The sequence below is a fragment of the Choloepus didactylus genome, chromosome 8 (genome assembly GCF_015220235.1).
Source record: "Choloepus didactylus isolate mChoDid1 chromosome 8, mChoDid1.pri, whole genome shotgun sequence".
Taxonomy (NCBI): domain Eukaryota; kingdom Metazoa; phylum Chordata; class Mammalia; order Pilosa; family Megalonychidae; genus Choloepus; species Choloepus didactylus.
In genome coordinates, this window is record NC_051314.1 from 81,615,115 (window position 1) to 81,627,861 (window position 12,747).

The window sequence follows — 12,747 nt, forward strand, 5'->3', positions numbered from 1 at the left end:
GGAAATTTATTAAGATTTTTTTCTCCATTAAGGAAGCTACATGCAAAAGATACAACATACAGAATATCTTTAAATAACGCAATTCCCAGACAGGGACAGGGTGGTTTTTTTTGGGGGGGGGGGCATTCTGTCTTTGCTTCACTATGTTCTTTCTCATTTTTAATTTTTTTTTCTTTTGGAGGGAATTTCTGAGATGTCAATGGAAAGGGGGATATGGGGGTGCTGGGACGGATGAGAGAAAAGCAGAAAGCAGTACAAATAAGAGACTTCAAGCAGATTCTCAGAGCGACTGGGAGCTAAAGACATGGAGAGGGGTTCCGTGGAGGCGCTGGGCGCTAGGACAAACACACAAACACTAGCTGAACTTTCTGAAACATCTATTATTCTAAGGAGGAAATACAGCAAGGACGGAGCGATTCTGACTGTGCTCTGCGGAATTACAGACCCTCTCTGACTGATTTTTTCCCCTCTTTTTCCCCCTACAATCGGGTGGATTCGACCTTAACTTTGCATGGAGAACAGGATGCTGTGTGTGAGTGCGTGGGTGAGTGAAGGGTTGACACACACATCAGCCACACTCCCACCCCCTCTATGCGGGCACACACCACACCCCGCACCCCAGCACCCCGTTTCTCCTGATTTAGATGGCAGCATCTTCGCAGCACGAACCATAGGTCCTTTGGAAGGAGAGTCTGAGGTCTTTGCCCTTTTTGCATTTATACTCAGGGAGGAAAAAAAATATACCACCAGGCACAAAGGGAGGAGGGGCGGGGAAAGGAAGGGGGGAGAGGGGAGGGGGAGGGGAGGGCAGCGCGCTCAGGTGAAATTAAAATTGGAGGTCAGTTCCCGGATCCGATTCTCTCGGTTCATTTTCTTGAGTTTCATTCTGCGATTTTGAAACCAGATTTTGACTTGTCTGTCTGTAAGGTTAATGGTCTTGCTAATCTCCAGGCGGCGCTCTCGCGTCAAATACATATTGAACAGAAATTCTTTCTCCAATTCCAGCGTCTGGTGTTTAGTATAGGGGCACCTCTTCTTCCTTCCGCTCTTTGCTGTCAGCCAGTTTCCTGTGGTGTTCTCTGCCTTTATCTCCTCTGTTAAAAATAACATTATTTACATAAGTATCCCTCGAAGACGCAAACCCTCGCAGCGCGCGGCAGCCTTTGCCAGCCTGCTGTGGGGGCGGCCGAGGGAGCTCAGGGGAGCTGCTCTCTCCTCACCGGCCTGGCCGGTGGGGTCCTCTGGGGGCTCAAGGCTCTTAGATTTTCCTTGGGGTCTAGACTTAAAGGGGAGAAAGAGAGGAGGTCCTTGCATCCAAACACTTATTGAATTTTAATTACCCAAGTCCATCTTGACCTAGCAGACCTGCGTTTTCTTGCTTTCCCGCAGATTGCTGATTCTAGTGGATGCCTGAAACCTCACCAGGCCCTCCCTCCTCTCTGCTCCACTACAACTCTGGAAAAATCCAACCAGAAGGGAAAGAGTTCTCCAGGCCCCAGACAGGGGTGCAGAGTCCATCCCACTGCCCAGAACAATTCCCAGAGAGCTTTGACCTCTCTAAACTCGGTGGAGGTACTTTGCCCCAGTCTCTGTGGCCAGAAGCCATTGCAAACTTTCCCTTCATTAGGTCCCCAGCCCTTGCTCCCACCTGAGGTGTCTGAGACCCACTCTGTCCCACTTGATCTCCCCATTGCCAGCTCTTCCTCTCCTGGCCATTTCCCTCAGGTTTATGTAGCTGGGGAAGGGGAGCTTGTATGTGGCAGCAGAGGTCAGGGGCAACAGCTCTAGGGCACACTGAGGGGCCCTCAAACAACTCCCCTGGCCATAGGAGCTAAGGTCAAGGGGGAGAGATATCTGAGGAAACACAGTCTCCTGGAAACCTCCTGCCCAATCTATGTGTATGTACATGTGCATACCTCTACAGATGTACATACACCTACACACATAGATAAGTACACATGTGTCTATTTATATAAGGAGACACTGTAAGGATAGTGTGTATTTCCCATGATCTTATTGACAGCTTCTCTCTCTGGCACACATTCTTGCTGAAATGGACCAGCCCTGCTCCTTAAGCAGCAGAAGGGACTTTGGTCATCTTTTCTAGGGAAAAACCTTGAATCTGGAGACTCCAGAGGGGCACACCCATCAAAGGGTTCTGCTGATGGCTCTGTGCTCTGATATCCTCCTTATGCCAAATGAAGCTGTCTGGTTCCTGGATCTTATTTGCAGGGCTCTAAGAGAACCAGAAATCACCAGAAAAATGCAAACTTGAAGCTGCTCTCTAAAAAATCTGAATTTCCTTAATTCTTCTCTCGCCTCTGCATCTGCAGTCTCCTGCCAACTTGTTTAAACCCTCTGCATATCAAATTCTGTCCTGCTTATTTTCTTATTGGGGTTGTTGGGTTTTTTGGGGGAAAGACAGCAATTACAAATGAGGAAGGTTTAATCATGCCCTCTTGACTCTGGCCTGGAGGAGACACCAAAGTGGGGGACAAGAAGGACACAAGAAAAGTGCAGGCTGAGAGCGGCCTAGCTGGGGGAATGGGGGGCTTAAGCTGTTGGGGGAGGGCAGGAAAGAAAGGGGCATCTACCAGAACGGGGGCAGTCTCAGTTAAGAAGTGGGCTTGTTAACCTTGACTTTGCATTCGGTAAAGCTAGAACACAGGTTTTCCTGCCCAAAATCTGCACCCCACCCACACCCAGAGTTTGGGGAGTGGGTGTAAAATTAAACCCTCACAATTCTTAACGTGCTACAATGAAGGTTTCAAGAATGTGGGTACCTCCACTCTCCTCCTCACCCTTGTGCACACACCCTTGCTCATTTTCTGAACAGGGTCTCTGTGGGCTGAATTGCCAAGGCCACCTCTGCAGAGCAGACCCAAGAGGGTGAGGCTCTGCCCTTGCCCGCCAAAAGAGTGTATGCCTGTGTGAACGGACATGCGTGAGTGTACGCAAAGTGTGTGAGAGGGGTGTATGTGAGTGTGACACAGGTCGCCTCCAGGCATGCATGTGTGTGCCGCATCCATATACAAAGCACCACAAGATCCAGGCCGCCCTCAACCTGCTTTGCTCTCGATATTTCATTTGTCTCTACACCCAAATGAGCTACTCTTATATGCAGCCCTCAGTATTGGGGGAACAAGTTTATTCTTCCCATTGGGCCTTTTCTAATGCTGTTTGCACCAACTTTTCAGGGAAAGTCGTTCTCTTCCACCTTCCTCTCCTGCTCCGGTTTCCTCCACATGTTTTTCTCCAGGTGTCAGAGAAAGGTCCTAGAGGCCCCCAGTTCCTGCAGTAGAAATGAATCTTGAACCCTGAGCTTGAACTCTGACTAGGTTTTCTCTCTCCAACCCAAACCACAATGAAATCCGCCAAACTCACATTCCCCTTCCAGAGAAAACCGCTTGCCACGCACACCGAAATTTCCCAACCACTCATTTATAAAGCTGCTTTTGGAAACCAAAGAAAAAAAATTAACCAGAAAAAAAGGAAAAGGAAAAAAAAAAAAAGATAGAAAAATAAAACCTCAAACAAAAACAAACTTGGAACATTCTAAATGTCCTGCTCCAATGCCACCCCTAAGCGGGTATTTGGGGGCAGGAGGGACGTGGCAGGCAGCCCTTCACCTCCACCTCTTCCGGACCCAGCCCCGCTGCCCGAGGCCGGGCGGAGTCAAAAACCGCAGGAGCCCAAACCGCACGCACAAATCAGACCCACAAACAACAAATCGTGTTTCGCAGGAAACAATTTTCAACTGGGAAAACGCGGTAAAGCGATATTCTCCTTCTCCCAAGACTTCTCTAGACCCTGGCCCAAGAACGCCATTTTAAGCTTTTTGCAAGCCTCTGACCTGAGAGGGGAAATCAGCCCCCCAGGACACCAGCCTAGAGCAAGCAAACCAAAGCCAGCAGGCGCCCGGGAGCGAACACCCGCCCCGGGCAGCCCTCCGCGCCCGCAGGCCTCCCGCGGTGCGCACCACCCCGCCTCAGCGCTGGCGATCGCGGCCCGCCCGGCACTTCCACATCGCCGCTTACCTTCTCTAGCCAAATAATGCACCACCAGCCCGGCGCTCAACAGACACGAGTCTCAAGCTGGGGTCGCATTCCCAAGACAGTCCAGGGCCTCCTCGGCCCAACCCCCGCCCCCTCCGCCCCTCGCCCCAGCCAGGAAGACCAAGTGCCCAAGCGTCCCAGCCCGGCCCGCGGCCCAGGCGTCCTTACCTTTCGCTTCGTTATCCGAGGTGTCTGGGCTGGATTCAGCGGTCTTGGCCCGCTCCTTTTCGCTCTCTGAGGGGCTGCCTTTGGGGCCCCCCAGGCTGTGCTCGGTCTTGATCTCATTGGGGCTAGGGGTCTGGCTGTCGGACTTGGGGGTCTCAGGGAAACTCACTTTGCCCCCGAGCTGGGGTGACTCCAGATGTTCGGCGCGCGGGTTAAGACTGGCACGCTGCTCGAAAGGGGCTTCGAAGTCGTTGGCCCCGGCACAGTGGGGCGGCTTGTCCAGCGCCGAGTAGCTCGGGCTGGCGCGGTAGTAGCTGGGCACGGGCACCTCGTGCTCCCCGAGGCAGGACTCCGGCAGGGGGTGGGAGTAGAGAGCTGCCTCGGGGCCACTTTTCGCTCGCTTCTCTGCGCTGTACATGCAACAGACATTCTCCTCCTTGACACTAGGTGGGTAGGAGCAGGAGGACAGCGGCCTGCCAACAGGTTGTTCCAGGCGGTAGGTGGCTTTGGGATCGCCCCAGGAGTCCAGCTGCGAGAGGTAGGACGGGTAGGTATTGAGGGCCAGGTTAGGGCTGCCGCCCTCGTCCCTCTTGGAGAGCGAGGGCGCGAGCCCGCAGCCCCTCATCACCCCGCAGTTGAACTCATTTCCAGATTGCATATACATGCCTGCGCTCCGGCTATAGCGCTCTCCTCCGCCCGGCACAGCCAAGGGCTCCGCGTACGAGTTCGGAGTTACATTGCGAGGGCATGTCATTTTCAGAGAGAGGGGTTTTTAAGGAGCAACACTACAGCGGAGGAGCTGACATCTTTTTTTTCCCCATCCGGGAGGGGGGGGGCGGTTGGAGGGGCTGGAGGGAAAAGAAGGGGAGGGGGGGAAATATCAGCTCCATAATTATCCGCGCATTCGGTCCTCACCATGTGACGGCTAGACCAATGGGATTTGAAAATGGCCTTGATGATTCAGACGGCCGTGACGTCAGCGGGGTCAAGTTGTCGACAGGCGGAGCGCGCAGCATGGAGTAACAGCGCCACCTAGCAGCCACCTCCGGGTAGGGGTGCCGGAGCCCTTCCCCGCGAACAAAGGAAGCGCCCCCGGGGCGGCAAGGGCGGGAGGGGAGTGGAGGGAGGGGGGTGCGGTTTCTGGGTAGAATGGGGTTTGTTTACTCGGGAACCAGTCTGTAACTCCTGGGGAGAGGGGGGCGGAGAGGGGGGAAATGCAGGAGAGAGGGAGAGAGCTAGGCAACTCAACTCGGGGCTCAAAACAGTCAAATTCAAATTAAAAGGTCAAGACACGATTCAGGTACTTCTTTCCCTCTCCTCACCTTTCCTTTTCCTCTCCTCGCACCCCCCTTCTCCGCTTCTTCCCCGGGGGTGGGAGTGGGGTGAGGTTTGGCGGGGGGTGCTTCTGTGAGCAGAGAAAGGGAGAAAAGTTAAGGAATCCCCAAGAGGACTAAAGTTTCTACCCCCCTGCCTCCTCTTCCCTCTGGCTCGGCCCTTGAGTCTGGGCGCTCCGTGGACCGCCTGTTTCCGAGGTTGGTTGAGTTGCAAGTTTCCAATGGGGGTTGGCAGGAAAACTCCCGTGTCAGGGGTGGACCAGTGAGGGGTCACGGTCACTTCAGGGTTGCTCAGGAAAGGAGGTTCTGAGCGGGTGTAGGGGCCGGGTACAAGGAAACCGGCTGGCGACCGGAGGCGTCAGCTCCGGGGTCTCGGGAGCTGTGGCCTGGGCCTGGCTGGGTGGGCGGCTCCTGGGTCACCATCTCAGGGGTGGGAAGGCTTTGGCCTTGGACAGGGCTCAGCGGCTTTGCCCCAGGCCCTGGCGGCCCTCTCTTGCCTCTTGACCTTGCCCCCACTAAAACAGGGAATATTCTCGGAGAGAAAGTGGGAACCAGCGGGGCCTCGGCTGGTTTGAGAGAGCCACGTATCACACGGGAAATCAGGACAGGAGACGGACAAAATGCGATCTACAGAAGCGTCCTTTACTGAAGGAATGGGTAGGGGGCATTTTTGAAAGAAGAGTGGTCAGTGCATTTTTGTTGTTTTGGCTGTTGTTTAATAAAGGGAAGCGAGAAATAAGGGGAAATGTGTGCTCCAAATAGTTTTTTTCTCCATTCCTCCGTCGCCTTTCTCCCAAAGCAAGCTAAACTCTCCACCCCTTCCTCAGGAAACGGAATCTGAAGAATAAGTTGTCTTTCCTGTCGCTTCTCGTTTTTCCCTGGACCGAGCCTGCGATTTGGACTTTCGGAAGGGCTGGAGCCTGGCGGGGAAAGGACCGGGGCTCCAGACGCCCTGGCTGGAGGAGTGAGGAGGCTCGACCGCAGCTAGAGAAGCTCAAACCAGCAGCTGCTAGAAGGGGACCGCGGAAAGAATTCCGCCGAATTTTCCCATCCAGGGGACAAGAGAGAAGGCTGGAGGGCTCCCTGAACCCCGGGAAACTGGAAGGAAATGCAGAGCGTGTGACTTATTTTCAAGGCCGGCCAGGGGAGATTCGAAATAGTTTTGTGTTTTCCTTTGCAGGGGTTGGTGTGGGCTCTGGCACGGGGTGTTGTCCCGGGCAAGGTTAGGCTGTTTAGGCCCCGGACGCGACTTGGGACAGCCCCGGCAGCAACCAAGCCAGGGAGCCATTTGTCCCACCGCCCACCCCGCGGGAAGCGGCTGAGACTTTATGGCCACTCTGTTTGTATTATCTGCATAAGTCTTTCCCCACCAGTTTGATCGAAACCCTTCGTTTTTACGAGGACCCAACGAAAATTCCCCATCATATTTATCAGCCGGGGATAAAAATTTAGTATGGGAACTGATATTTCCTCATTTATGGGGCGATGAAATTAAAGACCAAAGCAATTGAGAATTATATGGCTTTAAGGGGTTCCCTCCCCCCTCTTTCACGTCTCCTTTATTTTCCTGCTTAGTGTGCCTGTCCCTGGTGTTTGGCCAACCGGTCCCCTGCCCTTGCCCCCCGGTTTGGGGTCCTGGTGGGCCCTTTCCCCTGGGTCTAGGTGCCACTTGACCTCAACTTCTCCTGGCTTTTCTCTCCTTGTTAGTAGCTGGGCGCCCGGCTGCACTATCACAGTCTCTCCCGAAGACAGGCTGGGACTAAGCTGGGGCCATGGAAGGTCGGGAAGAGCCGCACAGGGGATGAATCTGAGCCCAGCCTGGGAGAGTGTCGGGGAGGCGACGGAGGAGGGCGAAGGAGAGAAACTCCAGATTTCTCCTTGAAAACAACCAGCCAGGAGGTTTAACCTCGGGAACCTGCCAGACAGGACAGGAGTTACTCGGCCTTGAGGCCTGTCTTCCCCTCTCAGCCAGACCCGGACTCCAAGTCCACCCCTCACTTCGGCGACAAGAAGGGATGGAGTGTCTTCACAATCCATATCATTACTGATGGAAATAATCCCGGGGGGGAGAAGGAGCCTCCCGCCTTTACTCCTACCTCCTCACAAGAACAAATAGTGTTTAAAGTTGAAATAATTAGAAGTATGATAAACACGGCCCATTAATGAAAAAAGAAATCAAATTCATCAGCCTAAGTGGGACCCCCGGTGGGACAAATGTTTGCCTCTAATTACGCAGGATAAACGCAAACCCGGAGCTGTTAAGAGCCAGAGCTGCCGCAGACTTGTGTAACTTGTTGGGTTTTCGCAGACTTTGAATTCTGCCCCGGTGAAGGCAAAAAGAAAGAAGTGAGCACGAGGACCTGGCGAGGGGAGCATTTGTGCTGATCCTGGAAAATCCAGCCGGGTCTGGGTCCCAGCCCTGCCCCTTTGGGATCCGTCTTTCCCGAGGCCACGAGCAAAGGGCCGTTTCCGTCCTATTGTCCCCGCCTGGCGTTCAAAGGCACGCGGGCCGCCCTGGCCATCCCGCCTGCCACTGCTGCCAGGCACCCAGAGGCCCTGGCCCACATGGTCGGGACCCTTCCTCCTGAACCCTCAGGGAGTCTGGATGGGGTCCAGGGGACGTCTCTGTGTTGCCACGATCACCCCCTTACGGACCCTGTTGAGCTATTTCCCCAACTTTCCACCGGTGAGGAGAGAACTGCGCCTTTGCCTGGCTCCGGGACTCCCCCTTCTTGCCTCAGTTTGGAGATGTGAACATCCAGGGGTTGGTGGGCCACAGAGGGGCTTAGACAACACCTATGTCTTCACCAATCCCACCCACCCCGAGAGCCCTTGCCCGTGGCGCCCTTCCTCCGGCTATGCTATCCAGAACCCGGAGGCGCAGCAGGGAGGAGGGCGGGCCTCCTGCCGCCCGCGGGGCTATGAGCAAGGACGCAGAGGCAGCACAGTTTTCGAGGTGTGGGTGCTCTTTGCCTGCTCCAGGAGGATCCGGTGGGTTTGCAGAGGGCATGCGGAGGTCTGGGGCGCTAGGGGTCCCCATGTGAAAGCAGAAGAAGGAAGATGTCGTGCTCAACGAACAGAAACGAAGCTCAAGCTCGGCTGGTTTGGGGGCTCTTGCCCTCAAACTACTCCCAGAAGCACCCTGATTTCTCCATTGAAAATTAGTGGAGTTTCTCCATGAGGTTAAGGAAGCCATTTGGGAAATTCCAACGATGAAGTGAAACAGGAAGAGTGTCTCTACCTTAAGGGTAAAATGATAAAATAAAATGATAAAGTGGGTATCGAAATCTCTTCAAGCGAAATGGAAAACAAAATCAAACTAGTGGCGGCGATTGCAGAATTTTTCCCCCTCTCATTTTGGAGGCACAGATAAATCATGCTCTTCCCAAAACTTGAAGGAAAGATTTGCTTCTTTTCTCACCAGCACCAGGCTCAGCTCCTGCTGAATTGGGATCAGGGAAATCCCAGGCGAAATGCGGTGTGCTCCGAGGCTCGGAGAAAAAGATTATTAAACAGGTAGAAGAGGGAGCGGGAGGCCACGGACACTTGGAGTGCCTACTTGGTCTACTCCGGATCTTGCAGCCACACCGGTAGCAGCCAAGTCAGCGGAATCCGCTATCACATCTGGATGTAGTACACACTTGCACACAGATGCTCTGGAGTTGTGCATCTATACACGTGTTTACCTTACATTTAATTGTGTGTACACAGCCACAAATATTCACTTTTACCCAAAGTACTCCCTGCGATCCCTGCATCCCGAGGTCTGAAATCCCACCAGCCCGACTGCTTCCTGGCTCTGCTGAAGACTGCCAGTTATTTAACTTTTGCCTCCTGAATCGAAACCAGACAGCAAACACCTCGGAGAGAAGCTTTGGGAGGAGGAGATGGATGGGAGGATATTTGGGGGGAGGGAGGCCTCTGCTCCCCACTTAAATGGTTTGCTTCCAAGTTGTCCCAGAAGGTCGAGTTTCCAGCCGCAGTGGGGGCTGCAGTTGGATCAGCTTTCTCGGAAGGAAAACCCGGCTCCTCCTTCACCGGCTAAATTTCTTTCAGAGGATCCAGAGACCTAGCCAGTCTGCTCTGTTTTCCATCTCCTTTCTTTCTTTCTTTCTTTCTTTCTCATGTCTTCCTCATCCTTTCTCTTTATTTGCTTCTTTCTCTTTCCATTTCTCTTTCCTTCTTCCCTTCTTTTTCATTTTTTTAAAATACTTTTTTCTTTCTTCTCTTTTCCCGATCCATTCTTTCTTTCTTAATTCGTTTTTCTGATTTCACAGTTTCCTCTTATCTTTCCTTCTTTCTTTATTGCACAATTTAGTCTGAACTTTTCTTTCTTCCCTATTTTTTTTCCTCCCTCTTGACTTTCTCCCCTGGCCGTTCTTATTTTTCTCTGTTGTATTGGACTTGATGAGGGGGAAAGCACCAGGCTCAGTCGCATTGCTTCCCAGCCCTGCCGCTAAGGCTTGAGTTGACTTTCTTCCGCCTTCAGTCTTAGCTTGGCTCCCCACAAGGTGCCTCCAGCAGCCGGGCCTCCGCAGTCGCCATTAGAAGGAAGGAAAAGTGGGCTCTGGGGACTTCTCCTTTGACACAGATGGCTCCCTGAAGCTCCCAGTTCCAGGGGTGAGGTATCTTCTCTTCCTTCACCCCAAAGGAGCCTTGTCCAACAGGGCTGCCTTTGGAGAAGTCGCCCCATCTGTGTCCGGACTTCCAGAATCAAACACTAAAATGGCTCCAATTGAGCCCTATTGGTGTCCCCAAGGCTGGAGTTAGAGGAAATGAGGGTGTGGGGCTCTGTTGGTCCCGGGTGGGGGCAAGCCCGAGGGGTCACTGTGAGCTCGGCAGCCCAAGGCTATATTGCCACACGGGCAGCTTTGTTCTCCTGGATCCTGGGTTGCAGCCTGCCGGCCTCTGTCTCCTTCACTCCTGCAACCAGGAGTTTCTTGGCTTTTTGGATTCTGCCTTTCTTCAAACCCATTGTTAACTTTGCAGGCGGTGGGCTGCAGGGCTGTGTGTGCACAGACCCTCACAAACTGGCGGTCTGGGTCAAGGTTATGGGTCTCTAGTCTGTGTAGTGGATTGGGGTGTGTATGCAGGGCTGTGTGTGTGTGCATGTGAGTGTATGTGTGTGTGTGTGAGAGAGAGAGAAAGCATAGTGCCTGGATGAGGACAAGCAGTTGTGATAGGAAAAGTCTGGTCATGCTGATACGGGTTCTTGTTCATTTTTAGGCAACCCCAGAAGACATTTTATATATATATATACATATATCTCCAAACTTTGGGGGCTCTGAGGGCACATCTCAAGAACAACATCGACAGGAATCTCCTGAGGTCTGCAGCCCCTGCCAGCTGGCAGCCCCAAAAGCAGAGTTCAAAGTGGACCTCAGAAAGGATTGATCCAAATCTTCAAGACTTGTTTGCTTTAGGCAAAAAGAGGCCACCCCAGACACCCTCTGGGTCCCAGAGCCCCTCTTTCCTTTCCCTCCCCAGGATTCTGAGAGTTTATTCCATGGCAGGACCAAAACTTTAAGTTTTTTTTTTTTAAAGGAGGGGAGAATCTTGTAAAACTTTTATACCAAACAAAGTTATAAAAACTTCCCAGGCGTTGCCTTTTGCAAAGGTTTATATGAATAATAAAGAGTGCAGTCGCGTGTACACAGTTCTGGCAGGCTATGAGCAGGGAGGGTGTAGCAGAGTTATCCAGCCCGGGGGCACCAGAAAACCTCAGGGGCTGCCCCCTTCAGGGAATATTGGTCCAGAAAGGAATTGTCCTACAGATTCCTGAGAGGGGCGGAGAGAGGAAAGGGGAGGTGCCCTTGACTCCCTTGAAGTTCAAAGTTCTTTGCCCTGGTGAGAAAAACCCTCTCTGCCCTCAGCCCACTCGAGAAATTAGCCCAAGGTAGTTCCTTCCCCTCTGCTTGAATACTGGATCTAGGTATCTCCAAATCTGCTCACCTTGCAGATGCCTGGTCTGCACCTTTCTGGCTTCCTGCAAAGCAGAGTTCCCCCAAAGCCTCCATATAGGACACCCAAGACCTGGGGGCTTTCTCTCAGAGATGCTCAGTGGGGGTTGTGAGCTTTCTTCCAAGAGGCCTTTGCACTGCCCTTCCCCAACAAACTAGGGGGTCTGAGAGACAAAGTAACACCAAATGTGGGTTTCCCCAACCGATTTCTCCTTTCAAGTCCCCCAGGTTCCCCATGCACCCCCAAAGCCCATAGAGGGAGGGGAGGGATCCGGGGCGCTCTTTCTCAGCCCACACCACTTAATACCCTTGTAAACTCCCACGTGCGCTATAAACTTGGATTTTTACAACCAACATTCCTCCTTAGCTCCAGGAAACTTTGAACTCGGCCTCGGGTTTATTTACTGGGGGGGGGGGGTTGGAGAGGCTGGGGAGCTGAGAAAGGCTGAAGAAGAAGGAAAATGTGGGGCAAGGGGAGGGGGGCCTGGGGTGGGCTGGAGGAGCCAAGACCGTCCGCTGCAGATTTGTTTACTATTTAGGGCGGAAGCGTTTTCTAACACAGGCCAGACTGGGTCGTTAAGGGCGAAATGAAACTGGGTTTAGAAGGCGGGGAGGGGGGGCGCTTTATGGCGGCGTCTAGACGAGGTTCTTTTGTTCCCTGGCAGCGCCACTGCTGAAGGGGATTACCCAGAGAAGCTGTGCCCAAGGCATGGGGGGCTGGACATCCTAGGGGCCAGAAGGTGGGTTTGTTTGGGGGACAGAGACCCCCTTTTTTCTTCTTTTCATAGGGTAGCTAAAGACTGACAGGTTGCTGGGCTTGGATCACAGAAACCTTTGTTTTTCCTTCAAGATGACCACCACTCCTTCAGAAACCCATTCTGGGGCTGCACAAGGCAAGGAAAGTGGCAACTGTGGATTTTAAATATTTTTCTCCCAAATCAGGAGTCAGTTGGAGATTAATATTTTGCTTTATAAACTGGTCCATTCTAAAGAATTATCTCCATCCTGTTCTACAGAAAACATAGCTAGCAGGCCAATGCTTCCCGTTGTGATTAGTGGATAAATACAGCCAGAGAATTGTCGTGCTCGGGTGCGTGCACACACACACACACACACACACATACATACACAAGACCCTCAGTTGCATTCCTGCCGGCACTCACCAAACACTGTGGATGGTCACACATGCTGGAGGACACCAGTGGGGCAAGTGCTCATATTTACTCCATATTA

The 12,747-nt window shown here is 52.8% G+C and overlaps 1 protein-coding gene across 1 annotated transcript; it reads right to left on the reverse strand.

Moving 5' to 3' along the window:
- Nucleotides 1-816: 816 nt before the first annotated feature.
- On the reverse strand, nucleotides 817-5,025 carry HOXC10 (homeobox C10). Its single transcript, XM_037846923.1, has 2 exons — nucleotides 4,224-5,025; nucleotides 817-1,094 (listed from the first exon to the last, which is right to left on the reverse strand). Exons 1-2 carry the CDS (start codon nucleotides 4,972-4,974, stop codon nucleotides 817-819), a joined length of 1,029 nt encoding a protein of 342 aa, XP_037702851.1. The 5' UTR covers nucleotides 4,975-5,025.
- Nucleotides 5,026-12,747: the final 7,722 nt, after the last annotated feature.